The 17,500-nt window shown below is 50.6% G+C and overlaps 3 protein-coding genes across 3 annotated transcripts in view; all 3 read right to left on the bottom strand.

Annotated features, from left to right (window-relative positions):
* Positions 1–5,545, bottom strand: part of CABIN1 (calcineurin binding protein 1) — a 132,552-nt gene extending 127,007 nt beyond the window's left edge. Inside the window, exon 1 of the mRNA XM_054592826.1 lies at positions 5,145–5,545. The gene's annotated coding sequence lies outside the window, so the exon portion shown is untranslated. The remainder of the gene's footprint in view (positions 1–5,144) is intronic.
* A 2,119-nt stretch (positions 5,546–7,664) lies between these two features.
* Positions 7,665–9,025, bottom strand: DDT (D-dopachrome tautomerase). Its single transcript, XM_054592650.1, has 3 exons — positions 8,864–9,025; positions 8,348–8,523; positions 7,665–7,927 (listed from the first exon to the last, which is right to left on the bottom strand). Exons 1-3 carry the CDS (start codon positions 8,969–8,971, stop codon positions 7,855–7,857), a joined length of 357 nt encoding a protein of 118 aa, XP_054448625.1. The 5' UTR covers positions 8,972–9,025; the 3' UTR covers positions 7,665–7,854.
* A 667-nt stretch (positions 9,026–9,692) lies between these two features.
* On the bottom strand, positions 9,693–15,726 carry LOC129086197 (glutathione S-transferase theta-3-like). Its single transcript, XM_054592649.1, has 5 exons — positions 15,504–15,726; positions 14,092–14,179; positions 13,376–13,526; positions 11,424–11,600; positions 9,693–11,089 (listed from the first exon to the last, which is right to left on the bottom strand). The coding sequence occupies exons 1-5, from the start codon at positions 15,613–15,615 to the stop codon at positions 10,895–10,897; spliced, it is 723 nt and encodes a 240-aa protein (XP_054448624.1). The 5' UTR covers positions 15,616–15,726; the 3' UTR covers positions 9,693–10,894.
* Positions 15,727–17,500: the final 1,774 nt, after the last annotated feature.

A 17,500-nucleotide genomic window follows, 5' to 3' on the forward strand; every position in this document is an offset into this window, starting at 1 on the left:
CTCATACACTACTGATGGGAATGTAAAGCGGTGCAGTCACTGTGAAAATTGGTCTGGCAGTTCCTCAAAATGTCAGATAGAAATTCCACTGCTGGGTAACTATCCAAGAGAAATAAAAACGTATGTCCACACTAAAACCTGGTCACCAGTGTTCACAGGAGCATTATTCGAAACAGCTTAATGGTGAGAAAAACCCAAATGTCCGTCAAATGATGAGTGGATAAATAAAATGTAGTATGTTCATACAATGGATTATTATTCAGACTAAGGTGCTGACTGATATACACCACAATATGGATAAACCTGGACAACCTTATGTTAAATGAAAGAAACCAGTCTTAAAGGCCACATATTGTCTGATTCCATTTACAAGAAATGTCCAGAATAGGCAAATCTATAGAAACAGCATGGAGATTGTGCGGCTAGGGGAGAGGATCACAGTGAGGCAGAGGCTACTCTAACGGGCACGGTGAATGGCTACTGGGGAATGGAGAATGACTACGAACGGGTAGGGTGGGTTTTCTTTCTGGAATGATGAAAATGTTCTAAAATTGATTGTGGTGCTGGTTACACAATTCTGTGAATACACTAAAAACCACATCTTTCATAGGTGACCTGTATGGCATGTAAATTGTCTCAATAAAGCTGTTACTAAACAGATTCTAGGAGCCAGGATGGGGCAGCAGCAATGGGGATGAAGCAGACACATTCCCGGGGGCAGACTCACAGTAGTGGGCATCTGGGAGGCTGGAGGGACCTGCGGTGGTTCTGACCTGAGGAGCTGGGATGGGAGAGGGCACCACCGAACAAGCCAGGGAGGATAGGAGAAGGAGCTAGAAAACGCCCCATCGGTAGAAGGCCCTGGAAGGACCCAGCAGGGAGTAAGAATGAGCCTTAGCAGACAGACTGAACACAACACATGCTCCACTTTTATAAAATAAAACAATCACTACTATTCCCAACAGTGCTTACAGCAACGACTTCTAGCATGGGCTTCCACAATGGGCTCTGAGTTCTCCAAAGGTCTTACCAGGAAAGAAGTATAACCTTTTTCACAGATCAGGAAGACTAGAACTTTCCTAGGCTGGCAGTTATTTTATCTCCTGGGTTCTACATTTAGGAAAAAGAAATGCTGCTGCTTAAGTTTGAAAAAGCTGCTTCACCATAAACCATCTTACGACGGACACAGTGAGCACAACACAGTATGAAAAAATAATAAGATAAAAGTAGAAACTACAGCCTTAAAATCCTGCATTGAGCCCTGGCTGGTGTGGCTAAGTGGGCTGAGCACTGGCCAGTGAACCAAAGGGTCACCAGTTCGGTTCCCATCAGGGCATATGCCTGGGTTGAGGGCCAGGTCCCTGGCTGGGGACATGCAAGAGGCAATCTACAGATATGTCTCTCCCTTTCTTTCTCCCACCCTTCCCCTCTCTCTAAAAAATAAATAAAATCTTTAAAAAAAGAAAACAAACAAAACCTTGCATCTAGCTATTAACAGAGAGAGAAATAAAAATAAGTGTTGACAGGAATCCTTGTGCATTGCTGCTGTGGGGAACAATATGGTGATACCTCAAAAAAATTAAACATAAAAGCCCTGACCAGGTAGCCCAGAGGTTAGAGCACTATCCTGAGACACCAAGGCTGCAGGTTCAATTCCAGCTCAGGGCACATAGAAGAATCAACCAATGAATACATCAATAAGTGGAACAACAAACCAATATTTCTCTCTTTCTCTTTCTCTTTCTTTCTTTCTTTCTCTCTCTCTCCCCCCCCCCAAAAATCAATAAATTAAAAAAATAAACATAAAGTTTCCATATGACCCAGCAATTCCACTTCCCTGATGCATCCAAAAGAATTGAAAGCAGACTCTCAAAGATGTTTGTTCCATGCTCTTGGCAGCATTGTTCACAACAGACAAAAAGTAGGAGCAACCCAAGTGTCCATGAATGGATGGAGGGATGAACAAATTGTGCTATACTCATACAATGGAATAGTATTCACACTTAAAAAGGAAGGCCATTCTGACACAAGGCTACAACATGAATGAAACTTACCTTATGCTAAGTGAAATAAGCCAGTCACAAATGGAGAAATATTGTATGATTCCACTTATATGAGGTACTTAGAACGGGCAAGTTCATAAAGACAGAAAATGGAGCAGTGGCTGCCAGGGACTGGGGGAGGGGAATAGGTAGCTACTGTTTAATAGGGACAGAGTTTCAGTTTTGCAAGATGAAAAAGTTCTGGAGATGGATGGTGGTGATTATTGCGCAACAACTGAACTGCACCCCTAAAAAGTTAAAACAGTAAATTTTACGTTATGTGTATTTTACCACAACCTTTTAAAACCTGCATGTAAGAAATTAATAAAATACAAGAGTTTCCAATAGGGATGAAAGTTGAATGTGTTTTCAAGGTACAAAATGCTATTCCCAATAAAGTCTCAGCCAGACTCTGATGATCCCCGAGAAGGCCAGTGGCCCACGGTGCAGAGAGCAGCTTGAGCCACTTCCTGGTGACTCTGAGCAGAACCCTCAGACCAAGGGGCCAGGAAACACCACGCAGCCCGTTAGAGATTAGAAGTGAGGGAGCTCGTCAAGTCACCACTCCACAGCCACTGTCTTAGTTCACCCACTGGGCTCTGCCCACTGAATCCTACAGGACCTCTAATCCCAATCCCCAGAGCATCACACAGCCTCCATCCAAAATTCCACCTTCACTTACAGAGCAAGCACTCAATAAATACCTTTTGGTTGATTTTTTTCACAATTCTCTTGTTCTAAAAATCTGCTGTTCTTCCTACATCTGAGGCTGTAAGAAGGAAAAACGGAAAGGGCACTGGGTTTGGAATGGGAAGATCTCAGAGTGTGGCCAGGCTCTGCCTCGGGATGCCTGAGTCCCTGGCCCTTTACCAGCCTCAGTTTCCTTGTGTGTAAAATGGGGTCAACAGCCTGACTAGACTGGGAGCTCCTCTGAACAGAAAACAACTAACTCACCAGGATTCCCCACAGCAAGCCTACACAGCATGAACACTCAGGAGGTTCTTGACAAGCTGCAGCTGCATGAAACCAGACACCCCTGTCTCTGCCCCCTGCTACCCTACAGAGGCAGGCAGTTCTCCCACAAAGGGGTAGAAAATACAAGGAGAAATGTTTGGCACTCACACTGAGCCACAGGCCTCTCAACCCCCTCTCCATTGGACAGGTATTAGCTCCAGGTCTCAGCAAGTCTTACCAAATGCCACCTGGTAAGGAGGGCCCAAGGGCAGCTGAGAAACGAGGTCTCTGTATAGCAGTGCTGGGAGAGCATCAGTACAGCCATCATACCCAGGGCCAGTCTACTCCATCAGGAGGAGAGCTCCCCTGCTCTCTGATTCAGCAGCACCTTGCACAAAGGCACCCAATAACCACTGGGATTGTGCTAGGTGCTTGTGCCTTCCCGGGGAGCATCTGTGTACCTCAGCACCAGTGTGGGTTCAGGTCCCATCTTAGAGCTAACAGGAGATACGCTCCCAGGACAAACTGAATAGATAAATGACCAGGCAAGTCAGAGAAAAACAAAAAACAAAAAAAACAGTGAGCTCCAAGTCAACAGAAGGGTTTCTGGCCCTACAGGCTGCCCAAGTCCCTGCCCATCCCTCCACACACCCGCCTCAATAAAGAAAGCACCTGGAATGCTCAAAGCCCCAGAGCACTATGATGAGCTGGGTCAGAAGGCCTTCAAGAAGTCCACAGTACAGAAGAGAAAATAGAACTTTCAACCCTCCTAATTAAATGAAATAAGCCAATCACGAAAGAACGAACACTATGATTCCATTTACACGAGATACCTAGAATAGGCAAATTCAGAGACAGAAAGTATAATGGTGGTTGCCAAGGGCTGGGAGAGGGAAGAACGGGGCGTTATTGTTTAGTGGAGACAGAGTTTTAGTTTAGGAAGATAAAAAAGTTCTAGAGATGGATGGTAGCGATGGTTGCAACTATATACTTAAAAAATCGTTAAGATGGTACATTTCATATAATGTATACTTTACCACAATTAAAAATGTTTTTAAAACCTGAGGGCAGAAAAACAAAAATCTAATAGAAAAACAGGGAAAATATATGAACCAGCAATTCACCAAACAAGACACAACTGGCTCTCAAACATATGATAAGTTCAAACTTACACAGAATTAAAAATAAAAACTTTAACAGTGCTTTAGACACCATTTCTCACCTACCACACCTGCAAAAGTTAAAGTATGACAGCAACTGTTCTCATACATTGTTGGTGGGAACGTAACTTGGTACTACAATCCCTCTGGAGGGGAATTTGACAAAATTACAAATGCAGCTGTCTTTCAACCCAGCAATTACATTTCTAGGCATCTACCCTGAATATGTACCTCCAACAATATGAAAATATGTATGCACAGGGTTATTCATTGCAACACTGTTTGTAATTGCAAAACATTGAAAACAACCTAAACTGCCACAGATAGGTGAGTAGATGTGTAAACTATAGTGCATCCGCACAATGAAGTAACATGCTCCTGTAAAAATTAATGAAGGCATGCTCTAGCGGCATCATTCATAAAAACCAAAAAGTGGAAACAAGCCAAATGCCCATCAACTGATGAAAGGGTAAGAAAAATGTGATACATCTGAACGGAATATTATTCAGCGAAAAAAAATAATGAACTACTGACAACCTGGATGAACTATGAAAACATAGTAAGTCACAGACCACATATTGTGTGATCCCATTTATATGAAATGTTCAGAATTATTATAAATATTTTTATTTTACAACAAAAGCTTGCCGACCTCAAACAAAACCACTCTAAGGATATTTTAGTTCTAACCAGTTATCAATTACACAGAAGGAACCCTAGCTGCACGGAATCCCATCATCTCACAGTTACGACCTGTAGTAACCCTGGCCCCCTAAGAGTTAAGTGGCTCCCAAAGCCACTTGTGCAGACACCTGCGAACGTCAGTAAGTTCATTTAGCCCCGTCTGCCTCCTCCATGGAGGCAGCGCGGTCAGAATTTTCAGTGTGGAGTCGGGATGACCCACTGGTTAGCTGGGGGGACTTTGAACAACTCAGTTCATCCCTCGGCCTCAGTTTCCACCCCAATAAATAGCGATAATACCACTCACCTCGCCGGGCTGTAGTGAAGGTGTAGTGAAAAGACGCCAGTCAAGGGTTAGCGCCGGGCTTTGCACCCAGCAGACGCCGAATCAATGGTGGCTCCCGCTGTTGTCACTGTGAACCATTCCCGAGGCCGGGCCCCGTCCTAGGCACCCCAGGACGGCGGCAAGAGTTGTGAAATGGCCAGAGGAGCAGCCAGGAAGCCCGGCCTCGTCGCTCCCACTCTCCGGCTTCTGTTTCCTTGACTGTGGCACTGGGGCTGCTGGAGTCCCCTGCGTCCGCGCAGGCTCCGGACCCGCGCCCACCACTCCAGGTTCGCCCCTCGGCCCCTGCCCTTGCTTCAGCAGAGCCGCACGCCCGACCCCCGGAGCTACCCTCAAACCCACTGCCCAGGAATTCACCAGGCGTCTCCAAGGCAACGGCCTGTCCGCCCGGACCCCCGCGCCGGCCGGCTGCGCGCCTGACAACAAGACGCGCTCCTATTGGCTTCAGTGCCGGCTCCGCCAGCCAATCAACGAGGGTCTACGCGCCGCTCGCCTGCCCTCGGCTAGCTAAAACCCTACGGGCGACCTCCGCCGCCGCACCGAGCTTGGTAGTGACCGATTCGGATCGTTGGATTTGGTCCACGCGCTTTGGAGGCTTGAAGTTCGATCTCGCGGTCGGACTATCGGCTCCACCACTTGTAATACTTGCGAAGCGCCGAGCTCGGTGCCTAACCCGGGCCGTCGCTAAATGACGCGAGGCGTTATTGTTAACAACCTGGAGCAGGTGCTCTGAGACACGGAAACTTGGGGAAACGCTTGTAAGAGGGAACCAGGGGAGGAACTGCAATCTTTATCGTATTACCTCTACTTCATCTTTTTTGAGAAGGTTTGGAGGCCCCCCAAAATTACAATCAACTATTGAAACAGGAGGAAAATAAAAAAGAAACCAAGACACTGTAAATGAACAGCCAGGGAGGGAGGAAGAGAATTTCAGAGCCTAAAACAGGGTCCAGTATGAAAGGATTTCTGACAAGGCCTTGGGGTTGGGAGCTAACTGGTTTAGGGAAGGACTTCACACTGTGGTTGAAATGCATAGCTACTTGAGTCCAACAAGAATGATTTAAGTAGAAACGAATATTATGGCTTTCTCTTTGACCTTAAAGACAGTAAAATCATGACGAATTCGAGAGTCAGTTCAGAACAACAACGCTTTACTGACATGCCAAGAATTACAAAAGTAATTGTCACCAACCTTGATTTTGAGAGTATATATAGCCTTGGGAGAGGGGCAGTGAACAGGAGCACACAAATGGTTTCAAAGTCTCAATGGATAACATGAAGGCTTGCATGTAGCTCCCGCCCTCAACTTGTACCTTGAAAGATGCTCTGGAGTAAAAGTTGAAAAAAGATGGGAAGGGTGGCCCAGGCACAAGGGATCTGTGTGGCAAGGGTTTTGAGGTGAGAAACAGTGAGGCCAAGGACGAGCCTCTGGCAGCACCTATTACCAAGGGGTAAAGCTCACAGTCAGTGTATGGAGATAATGCTGGAGCAGGGCAAGGGGCCAGTCCCTACAGCAAACAGATAACATCACTCTCACTAGAGTGGTGATAAAAGATTTAAGGTGGAGAGAGACCAGATAGGAGGTTGTTCTTGCCTTGTGGTCCTGGATCCCTCCTTGGGTACTTCACCCATTCATTCACATTCAACCCACATTCCCTGAACCCCTCTGGGATGTTGGCAGAAGGAATGAGTGCAGAAACAGTTGGGACAAGTTGCCAGGAGAAGGAACTCCAAGCTGTAGCTTTTAATGAGAGTCCTCAGTGGTGATCTGGTCCAAACACAAAAAGTAGGCAGACACATGTTCCACTGGAAACTGTGTGTGTGTGTGTGTGTGTGTGTGTGTGTGTGTGTGTGTAAAAAAATCAGGCTGAAAATCTCAACTTGTTATTTCACTGCTACACTAAAGACAAGGGTGACCAAATCTTTAACTGTGCCAGGATACAGTGCCCACACTACATTTATCCTCTAAAATGGGAAAGCATGGTATGGTATTGGGGGAGAGTGGGAGAGATCCCATTAGTTCAGTTTCCAACAGCAGATACTGCATTTCCAGGTTTGCCTTTCTGGGACATGGTACACAGCTAGAGAATTCTCAGCAAGACTCACAGGATAAGATGGGAGTTTGGGAATGCCTAGGGAAGGTCCCTGACGCCCAGCCTGTCTGGCTCCTCTGCTAGGCACAGCAATCTGTGGGCAGGGAACTACCTAGGCCAGCCCAGGATGAGGACAGGAATATCTGGTCAACAGAGTCAGCAGGAAGGCCCAGGCTGTCAGCCCCTCCCGAGCAGCCTGCACATGGGCATGGAGAACAGGGCCTCCAAGCTGAAACCTCAGCATCTTCCAGTTTAAGCAGCCTACATACATGAGACAGAGAAAATCCTGGAGATAGGAACGATCCCACATCCCAGGTTCCCTAAGGTCCCTACCTCATAAACCAACCCCACTGTCCAGGGCGGACCAGAATGCTTTAGTGAGGTAAAGAAGTCATGTTTGAAAGACAAAGCTCTCTTCATTTATTTGGCATGAGAATGGGGAAGAAGAGGATTGTGAGGCCACAGTCATGTCCACACGTGGGGCTGCCAGAGGCTGGTATCCACCAGGCCCTCACTCCGCCAGCAAACCTCTCTGGAAGAGGTGACCAGCTCACAGATGCCCTGGATGAACTCCGTGCCAATCACAGAAAAGTCATGACCGTCCCCTTCTTGCCAATCTGCCAGGGCTCCAGGGGGAAAAAGCGGATAAGTATCCTTCAAGGGACAGAGAAAAAGATGTCATCAGCTACTTGGCCAATGCCTCATATTCCAAGACCCCTAGCCAGACATCCCCACCATGGGCTCCCAGGCCAGCCTGCCTTAACCCACCAGGTATTTTGCAAGCCTGCCTTCCCCTGCTATTGTTCTCCCTTCAACAAGGCAATGGGCACATCACGGGAGAGATGGTGGCTGTACATCAGTGTGGCCCACCCAGGACTATACTGACAGCCAGAACTTCTTTCAATTCCGCTAGCACCCCGAAGATGGACCCAACACCAGGGGACCCCAGGACACTAGACCTTTCTTGGGCAAGGTGAGGAATGTTATTTTTCTCCCCCGACCCCAGGAGGAGCCCTGACGTGGGATTACTGCCTCCGGTCGCGCAGCAAACCCGAGTGTCCTCTCCCTACGCACCGGTCCTGGCCCAGTGCCAGCTCCTTGGTGAGGAATTCGAAGAAACGGGAGCTGTGGCCGCGGTTCTCCTCGGCCGTGCCCACCACACCGATGGAGGAGACTAGCAGCTGCGCGCAGGGCTCGGCAGAGCCACTCACCGCCATGGCCAGCCCGGGCCGCACCGTCACGTTCACGCGCTGCGGGGGACACGAAAGTTTCACCTGAAGCCGGCACAAGCCAGGCCTGCGCTGAGGACCCGCGAGCGCAGGATCGGAGACGCGCGAGCCCCGCAGAATCAGGGTTAGGGATATGGGCCGGGGTCCTTGGAGGTCACTTCGGAGTCATGGCTGGGGAAGGCGATACTGAGAAAACGGGGGGTGGGGGGGCCGCCAGGTCAAGGAGAGCGAGAAGTCAGAGCTTGGTGGGGGTCCCCAGGAGGAGGAGTAGGAATCACTGTGGGGACATCAGGCTGTGGACAGAGCTCGACCCCTAGTCCATCACCCTCTTCCAGCCCTGTGCTCCCCAGCCCGCGCTCACGTCCTCGGGTTTGCCCAGGATGGCGGCGGTAGCTGCGCAGAGCCGCTTCTCCAGCCCCGCCGGCACGCGGCCAGCGGGCAAATTTGTGTCCAGCTCAACGAACGGCATATCCGGAAGGAAGGCGTGCGACCCTCCACGGAGAAAGAAAACTGCGGACTCAGACTCTGTTCCCAGGCCCCGGGACTAGAAAGCAGGGGCGGGACGCCACGGAAACCGGGCTCCTCATTGGTTTTGCAGCACACAGCGCCTCCCGATTGGCTGCCTCGGCTGCACCCCTGGCTCCAGTGGACAATCTTGTGGGCCGTGGCGCAGATTTCCGGAAGTCCTGTTGCCCGGCCCACCTCGTCCCATCCCCGCCCCGGCTCCAGCCGCTCTGGCTTTGCAGAGCTGCGGTCCTCTGTTGTCTACCGAACATTTAGACGGAGGTCTGAGCACCCCTAACCACACACATACCTCTAGGGACCTTCCCCAGGTTTGACCCTAAGGACGTTACATCGTCACAAAGAAATTGCTTTTAATGAGTTGCCACTACCTCAGTTAGGTAACTTCACGTTCAATATGAGAATCTGCACCTCTCTTGATCAGGAGACAAGATGACACGTGTGGGTGACACGTGGGGTTGGGCAAGAGATGTTAGGGTTCACTGAAATCCTGCCTGGCCCAAACGTCTGCCCTTGTGTCCTCTTGAGCCTGCAGCAACTTTGCCTCGGAGTGAGGAAACCTCCTCCTGGGGATGGGAGCCAGGTCCCAGTAGAATTACCAACAATGTTTATGGTAACATTTTTATGGCAAAACAAAAAGTGTTATTCATTTTCCAGTGATTTTTATTTTCACAAAAGCTGTTTAAAATATGGAAATCTGTTGTTGTGGATAACCATGCTATTACCACCAGTGTTTTGAAGTTATTGGAAGTGTAAATGAAAATATAATTGAAACCCTGTGGGTGTATATGAATAATTTCAATTACACATCTAAAATTCTATATGTGCGCATATTAAAGGGGCCTCAATGGGAAAGCAGGTAAGCTGACTTTCCACGAGCGGCTGTCTGTCCATGACCCTGAGCCATTAGCAGTTTACAGGATGATCAAAGGCTCTGGAACACAAGGCAAGTAGGTTGTCACGGTCTTGAGGGGAAAGGGCAAAGTCAGGTGGCAAGTCTGGAACCCACAGTGGGGCATGGATAAGACTGTGGTCAGAGTTACAAGTACGCTTGGGAGAGCAACGCCTCTCAGCAGCTCCTGGAGGACCAGGAAACAAGCTGGGACTTCCCTCCCTGCAAGGAGGTTCATGCACTAGCCTGTACTCCACTGTGGGAGACCCAGAAAGCCAGGAGAGAGGGCTTCCCTGACTCAGACATCTCTTCACGAGGTAAACATCCATCCATGACACATGCTCAGCCCACAGGACATGGAACCAATTTCCTGCCAGGAGAGAAGGAAGCAAGCACTAGGGCTGAAGAGCCCAGAGAGGTCACCTGACCCAGCCTGGGGCTGGAGAGATCAAGGACAACTCCCTGGAAAAGTGACATGGTGACAAATGCCCAAAGGTTGGGATGGGGGGTACAAGACAAAGGTGAGGAGCAGTTCCGTTAGCAAAGGAATCAGCATGAGCCAAGGCCAGGAAGCTGAGGCAGGAGTTGTAAGAAAGGCTGGAAAATGATGGGTTACTGTGTGCAACCAGAAGGGAGAAGCCTGGGGGTTGGGAGCAGAGCCTGGAGGCAAAGTTCAATGACCGGACCCGTACTATACGTAGCCTCAGGGCAGTGAGGCTCCAAGGAAAGTTTCAAACACAGGAAGGACGGTCAAATGTGTATTTACTAAAACTCTTTCCAGAAATCACACAAAAAGTTAGAGTGGAAGCTGCAAAAGTGAAATAAGGCAATAAACAAAAGAAGGAACGCAGGCCTGATGTATGGAAGGACCTGGGGACCAGAGACTGTGCAGGGTATCTTGCTCATGGCCAAGGAGAGAAGTAGCCCTGTCTCTTTATTTTGACAGTCTCCATCATTGGCGGCAAGGCTCGCTCCTACTCAGTGCAAGAAAACCTGCACCAAAGGCTTCAGCTTCTCTTTCACGGCAGTGTCTGCTGGAGGCAGGTCCTTGGCCTTCATGATAGCGTTGTGGGCCTCCCAGAAGAGGTCCTCCCCCACCGCGGCCTCCACACGCTGGCGCCAGGCAGCCAGCTTGGGTCGGCTTTCGAAGACAGGACAGCCAGCACTGACGGGCTATGGGAGAAGGGAGCCAGGTGGAGGGGGCTGGGCATGGTGAAGCACAGGAGAGCATGACCTGGTTTAGGGATCCACTAGGTGGATTTTCCCTCCTCTGCCCCATGTGTGATAGGCTGGAGGTTCTCTCCCTGGAGATACTGAGAAGCTCCTCAGTATCCCTGCAGTGTGGGGTTTTAAAGTCCCATTTTATGGATGAGGACTCTGAGGCACAGAAGGAAGAGAAGTGGCTCACACAAGGTCCCACAGCCAGAAAGGGCAACATGAACTAGTACATTGGCTCCCTCCCGGGACACCCCATTCCCCAGCGGGCAAACCACCCCATGGCACTCACATGCATCAGCTCTGTGATGGCCACCAAGTCAGCCACCGAGATGCGGGGCCCAGCAAGGAAATCTTTATCCTTTAGGAACTTGTCTTCAAGCAGCTGTAGGCACTTGTCCAGCTCAGCCAGAGTACATGCCAATGTCTCGGGGGGCACCGGTTGACCCAGGAACACAGGTAGCATCATCTGGTGGGTGGGCAGGCAGGAGAGGGCTGAGGCTCTGCCCAAAAATCAACCCGGTTTCTGTTCTCATCTAATTTATCACTAATCCTTCGGATTTCTCCTTTGTTCCCACCCTCGTCCTTCCACCCGTAACCACCATCTGCCCAGGTCTCATCTCCTACTCAAACAGGGACAAGCTCTACCTCTCCCTGGGCCCTCACCCAGAGCAGCCGGGGGTCCACCTGCAATCTCAGGCTGCCCATATCATTTCCCTGCATAAGGCCTCCCTCCCATGGCCCCCACGGCTCTCACCGCAACGGCCTCACCGCCAGGCCCTCGCCAGTGTGGCCACCATCCTCCCCCACTCTCCACCTCCTACCCCACCCAGACTTCTCAAATGGGAACGTGCCTGCAAACCCCTCGGGATATGGTTCAAGTGCACATTCCTAATCAGTATGCTTGAGTGGCGCCTGAGACTCAGCATTTCAACGAGCTCCCACGTGACGCTGACACTCCTGGTCTACGGACCACACTTAAGAGGAGCAAAGGTCTCCACTCACTCTACTTCTCTCCATTCTGCACTCAAATGCACCAGGACCCTGCCCGCCATCAGCTCAAGGGGGCTCCTCTCCCAGCCCCTAGAAGCTCAAGACAATGGAAACCTACTTTTTGCCAAATGGCCCTCCAGAACAGTGGCACCCTACCTGCAGAAGAGTATCCGCATGCCCCTCTCTCACCCCCTCACACACGCAGGGCACCCACTGTGTGCCAGCACTCTGCAAATAATTACTGAGTACACATTCCAAAAAGTACCTGCGCATTTAATAAGTAAAAAATGGCATGTAAGTGCTGTTTTAATATGCATTTGCTTGAGTGTTACTGAAGTTAAATATGTTTTCATTCACTTATTGACCATTTCTCTGTCCTTCCATTAAATCCCTGCTGGCTTCCTTTGCCCATATTCCTCCTGTGTCCATCTGATAGATTCCCAAGAGCATCTTAAATATTAAGAATGTCACTTCTTCCCCTGACTGGTGTGGCTCAGTTGGTTGGGTGTCATTCTGCAAGGCAAAAGGTCGCCAGTTTGATTCCCAGTCAGGGCACATGCTTGGGTGGTGGGTTCAGTCCCCAGGTGGGGCACATCTGAGAGGCAACTGATTGGTTTCTCTCTCACATCAATGTTTTTCTCACTTCTTTCTCCCTCTCTTCCCCTCTCTCTAAAAATAAATAAATAAAATCTTTTTAAAAAAATGTTACTTCTTTCTATCATATCTTTGCCAAGATCTTTCCCAGTTTTTTGCTTGTTTTAAATTTAATCCTTTTTGTCCCTTCACAAAATTTCATTGTCATGTGTAAAGTCATTTAGGCTTTTCTTTAAGTCTTCCATGGTTCTTAGGCTTCAAAATCCTTGCACACCCAGAAACCAGATCAACTTTATTGAAATGTCTCTTCATTTCTTCCTAGTTTAACTTTTCACATAACACCTCTCTATGCAGAAAGTATGTGTGTGGTAAAGTGAGGATTTGATCTTTTTTTCCCTCTCCCAAAAGGCAATATTTCCAGGCAGCCCAGAGTGTGCAAAGGGGCATAGGATTAATTTCCAGCAGGTCAGGAATTAAGGCACATTGGGTAGACACTCCCTGGCTCTGCCTCAATTTCCCCTCAGAAAAAATAGCTGGTTGGAGTCTCTGGCATTCTAGAATTTGGTGTTCTAAGGTCTTAGGTCTGCAGAGAATGTTTTTAATGGAAAGCACCATCCACAGAGCGCCCTGAGAGGGGTCCCGGCTCCCCGGGCTCACCTTCTGCCACATGGCCCGGGTGCAGGCACTCCGCAGAGCCGTGTGCTGCCATGCCAAGTATTCATCCACGTGGGCACGGGCCTGCAGGTCCTGGGGGTACCAGTGGTCGGGGGCCTCATACTTTCGGCTGAGATACAGCAAGATGGCCACACTGGGAGGCACGATAGGAATGAGGGAGATGTCCCAGTCACTTTTCAGCTACTCCACAGGGGTCAGGCCCTGGGTGGGGCAGGACCCTGCCTCTGGCTCGTGTTTCCCCAACTCCTGTGGGTGGCACATCTCACTGTCTGCACGGTGCAGAGTAGGGATGCGAGGCTCAGAGAGCTTAGGTGGCTTCCCAGGGTCACACAGCTCTACCCGAGTTATCCTACCATCTGAACTAAGGGCACCAAGTAAAAAACAAAATGTTAATGGATTTCAGAAGGGGGGTGCTCAGAGAATACTTCTACAAAAAAAGGGCACCCAGCACGGGTCCTAAAGGATGAGAACAACTCCATCTCTACTCCCCAACATATCCGAAGCATGAGCGTGACAGGAGCAAAGCCAGAAGCCCCTCCCAGCCCTGGCACCTCTGGCCACATCAAGCCACTCTCCACCCTGGGGCTGGCACAGTTGCTGTGGTTACATAAACCGTGATCCAAGCCATCGACAGTGCACACACAGATGGAAGGCTGACAGGCCCCACACGACAATGCAGCAGTCGAGGGACCCATTACCTCTCAGCCAAGGTGAAGTCCCCATCCTTCAAGGCTGGCACCTTCCTTAGGGGGTTCACCTGTGCAAAGGCATCACTGAGGTGCTGACCTGTGGGAGACCAGTGAGGCAGTAAGGAAAACCCTGAGCCTCCCCCCGCCCCCCGAGGTCTCTGTCCACCCCCATCCAGCATCCAGGACCTTTCTGAGGCCCCCTATCCAGGTGGGGCATCAGGGAAGAGGAGGCCACCCCACTCACCAAATCACAGACCCTGACCCCACCAGGGGGCCATCATTCCTGTGTCCATCCCCTTAGAACCTGGGCCAAGCAGCATCTTGTCTTGGGTTTGGAAAACAATTTCCTGAATCTATAATGCACATACGTACAGCCAGTCAATCCATGTCAGACATGACAGCTTGCCCCCTACAGTCCATCTTCCTATGCTGGCTGAGTGACCTGTCCATACCCCAGCGCTCCAGCCACACCTGTTTCCAGCTCTCAGTCCTTCCTTGGTCTCACCAGAAGCTCCTGCCCGTCAGGCACCCAGCCTCCAGCAGCTCCGCTCTTCTCTTTCCAGTGCCAAATCCTCAAGGCTCCTTCCTCAATGGGGGCTCCTAAGTCTCACTCAATTTTGCATACCTGCAGCCCAGGCCAGTGCTGAAGCTACACCAGTTAATGTCCATGGAGTCAGACAGCCTCAGTGGAACCAGGCTTCAACCTGGCCATAGGCCCCGCTGTGGATTTTTGCTCTTTGCCCTTCTACTGAATGGACAGAATCACCCCTACCCAGTCTCCCTCTAGAAACTGCTTATGTGTCCAGCCCCTATCCCAGGGAGGGCTGGAAAAGCAGAGTAAGGTGGCAGCATAGCAGCTGGTGACCTAGGCCAGGGGCACCAAAGACAGAAGTGGGCAGGCTTAGTCAAGGAGGGGCCTCCCTCCTGGCCCGCTCAAAGGGCTCTGGATCTGAAGCTTACCCTACTATTCAGTTACAGCCTTGTCCCCTCCACCAGATTCTGTAAACGTGGAGGGGACCTAGACAGGGGTAGGTAGGAGTAAAGAAGAAACTAGATCCAGATGGAACAACCTTCTCCGAGGAGATGCAGAAACTCAGAGATGGGGAGTACTCCTGCTAGTAAATGACGAGGCAGTTTCATTGCTTTCTCCAAGCCCCGTTGTAGAGGTACCGGGGCACTCACTCCATTTCCCCATCCCCACCCCCAAACTCTAATGATCTCTACCTGCCCTACTCTCTCTTAACCTATATTTAAAAGAATGTTTAGATATCACAAGGCAAAGGTCGAGCCTCTTAAAAACACCCAAATAACTGATGCTACGTTTCCGAGCTGGAGAGTCTGCACACGCAGCTGGGCCCTGAGGCGGAGCCAGCCGGCGAGAGTGGGTCAGCACACTGGCGGCCCAGACCCCCAGAGCCCACCTTTGAGCAGCTCCACGGTGCGCAGCTCAAAGGGGATGCCGTTCTTCTTGGCGAAGATGTAGACTGCGCGGCAGGGCTGGGACAGCAGGTCCAGGTAGAGCTCCAGACCCATGAAGAGGGCGGTAGACAGACCGACCGAAGTGCGGGTTTGGGCAGACCCGGGTACAGGACCGGGAACAGCTCGCAGTAACCGCCCAGCCACCCGAGCTTACCTAAGAGCTCGAAGCCAAAGCCAGAGTCCGGCCACGCCCTCCCCGCCTATTGGATAGCTCCGGGGAACTTTGGGCCAATCAGCGGCGCCCGAGGTCTCCAGCCTTTCCTCTCCCGGGGTCCGCGCTGCGAGCCTCGGCGGGGAGGCACACGGAGATCTGGACTTTCAGTTGAGGTCTCACGGCCAGACCACATCCCTTCTCTGGACCTCAAATGTCTACCTTTGTCAAATAGGACAGCGGGAATGATAATGGGAAATGGGAGGCCAAGGGCGCTCCAGCACTAATCCTCAGCGAATTTTCCACCTCCCCCACCCAGGGAGGAGGCTGAGCCGGAATCGCTGACAACACTAGGGAGGAGGAAAAAGGGCCGGGGTGGGGGCGGGCGCAGAAGCCTCTCCTGAGCCCAGTGCCCAAGGGCCCAGGGCCCAGGGCCCAGGGTGGAGGATGGGACGGGTGTCTGGACTTGCTTTCTGCATAGGCCTAACCCCACATTCCAAAAAAGATTTAGCCGCTCCTCCCCAACCCCTGGAGTCAGATCCATTACCCTCCAGTAATCCCTTCCTGGAAGCAGAGGCCCCGTGAGGCTCATCTAGGGGCTTGCAGGGGGGCCTAAAACTTACCCCCTTGTTCAGCAGGGCCAAAATCCTCCAACTGTGACGCTGGAGCTCCTCAGGTCAGGGGCTATAATGCCATATTCTCTAAGAGAGCCTCCTGGGTTAAGAAGACTCTGTCCCCAAACTCAAGATTGAGAGAAAGCCACTTGGCAAGAGGATCAGTTACTGGAAAACTTGAGAATAGCTTGGCTTCCCTGGTCTCCCACGCCCTCCAGTTAAGGAAGGCCTATCCCCCTAGGATAGCACCTTCCTGGCCCCGTGCTGCATGCAGCCCTCTCCAGGCTACAAGGAACATGCTCCCCATGCCCTGCAGTGGTCTGCCCTCCCCTACACGTGACCTTTGACTGGATTACAGCAATATCCAATCTCCCTGCTTCCTGGCCACCCTCCAGTCCAACCTGCACCAGGAGCCGGAATATTATTCTAAAACACAATCTGAACACACCATTCCTGTTCATGGTTTACAAATCCTAGGCATGACATTTAAGGTTCTGAGTGACTGAACCTTAAATGTCCTGACCCCTAACAGAATGAAATGCTTGGCCTTTCTTTGACACCATCTTGTTCGAGCCTGCTTTGTTCCCATGGCCTTCAGGCTAATAGCTTCTCCTCAGTCTTGCATAGAGACATGCTAATCATTAGAGGAATTCTACTGAGGCCTGATTTTCACGAAGAGAGCCCCTCCCATTTCCCCCGTTTCTCGAAGCTTGAACTCTGTACGTTGGTAAGATGTATCTGAGGAACCCTAAGGCTCCCATCTCCTCAGCAGGCACCTTTCCTTACTCTGTCCAACTCTTGACAATTTTGAGTTTTGGTCTTTCAAAGCATTGGGCACAGGAAACTTGGACTGGTAACAACCAGGAGTGGTGCTGTTCAGTTTTTCCCCCTCCCCCAACCAATTCCTCAGGATAGATCCAGGATTCATAGTATTTGGTGCCAAAGGCCACATCCTGGGAGGCTGGCCCAGCCAACTGATCTACCACCATGCCCACAGCCAACACATGGGCAATGGCTGCTGACCCCCATGCTGATAAATTCCTTTCTCCAAGAATTAGAAGGCTAGAGGGCTGTTTTTAATTTCATTTTTGGCAACCATCAGGGGGAAGCTGACCCAAAGGGCCCAGGAAGGGGTGTTGTCTTTTGGATAGAGACCAAGGCCAGAGCCAGGGCA

This window comes from Pteronotus mesoamericanus, unplaced genomic scaffold, assembly GCF_021234165.1.
Source record: "Pteronotus mesoamericanus isolate MK-2021 breed Mesoamerican mustached bat unplaced genomic scaffold, CSHL_Meso_final scaffold_371, whole genome shotgun sequence".
Taxonomy (NCBI): Eukaryota; Metazoa; Chordata; class Mammalia; order Chiroptera; family Mormoopidae; genus Pteronotus; species Pteronotus mesoamericanus.

Excerpts from the sequence above, each read along its gene's own strand:
- DDT (XM_054592650.1), bottom strand. The coding sequence starts at position 8,971 with ATGCCGTTCGTTGAGCTGGACACAAATTTGCCCGCTGGCCGCGTGCCG. Across the intron at positions 8,524-8,863 it reads TCCTGGGCAAACCCGAGGAC|CGCGTGAACGTGACGGTGCG; the intron begins GTGAGCGCGGGC and ends TGTCCCCCGCAG. Across the intron at positions 7,928-8,347 it reads CTGGCACTGGGCCAGGACCG|GATACTTATCCGCTTTTTCC; the intron begins GTGCGTAGGGAG and ends TGTCCCTTGAAG.
- LOC129086197 (XM_054592649.1), bottom strand. The coding sequence starts at position 15,615 with ATGGGTCTGGAGCTCTACCTGGACCTGCTGTCCCAGCCCTGCCGCGCA. Across the intron at positions 14,180-15,503 it reads CACCGTGGAGCTGCTCAAAG|GTCAGCACCTCAGTGATGCC; the intron begins GTGGGCTCTGGG and ends GGTCTCCCACAG. Across the intron at positions 11,090-11,423 it reads CCATCACAGAGCTGATGCAT|CCCGTCAGTGCTGGCTGTCC; the intron begins GTGAGTGCCATG and ends CTTCTCCCATAG.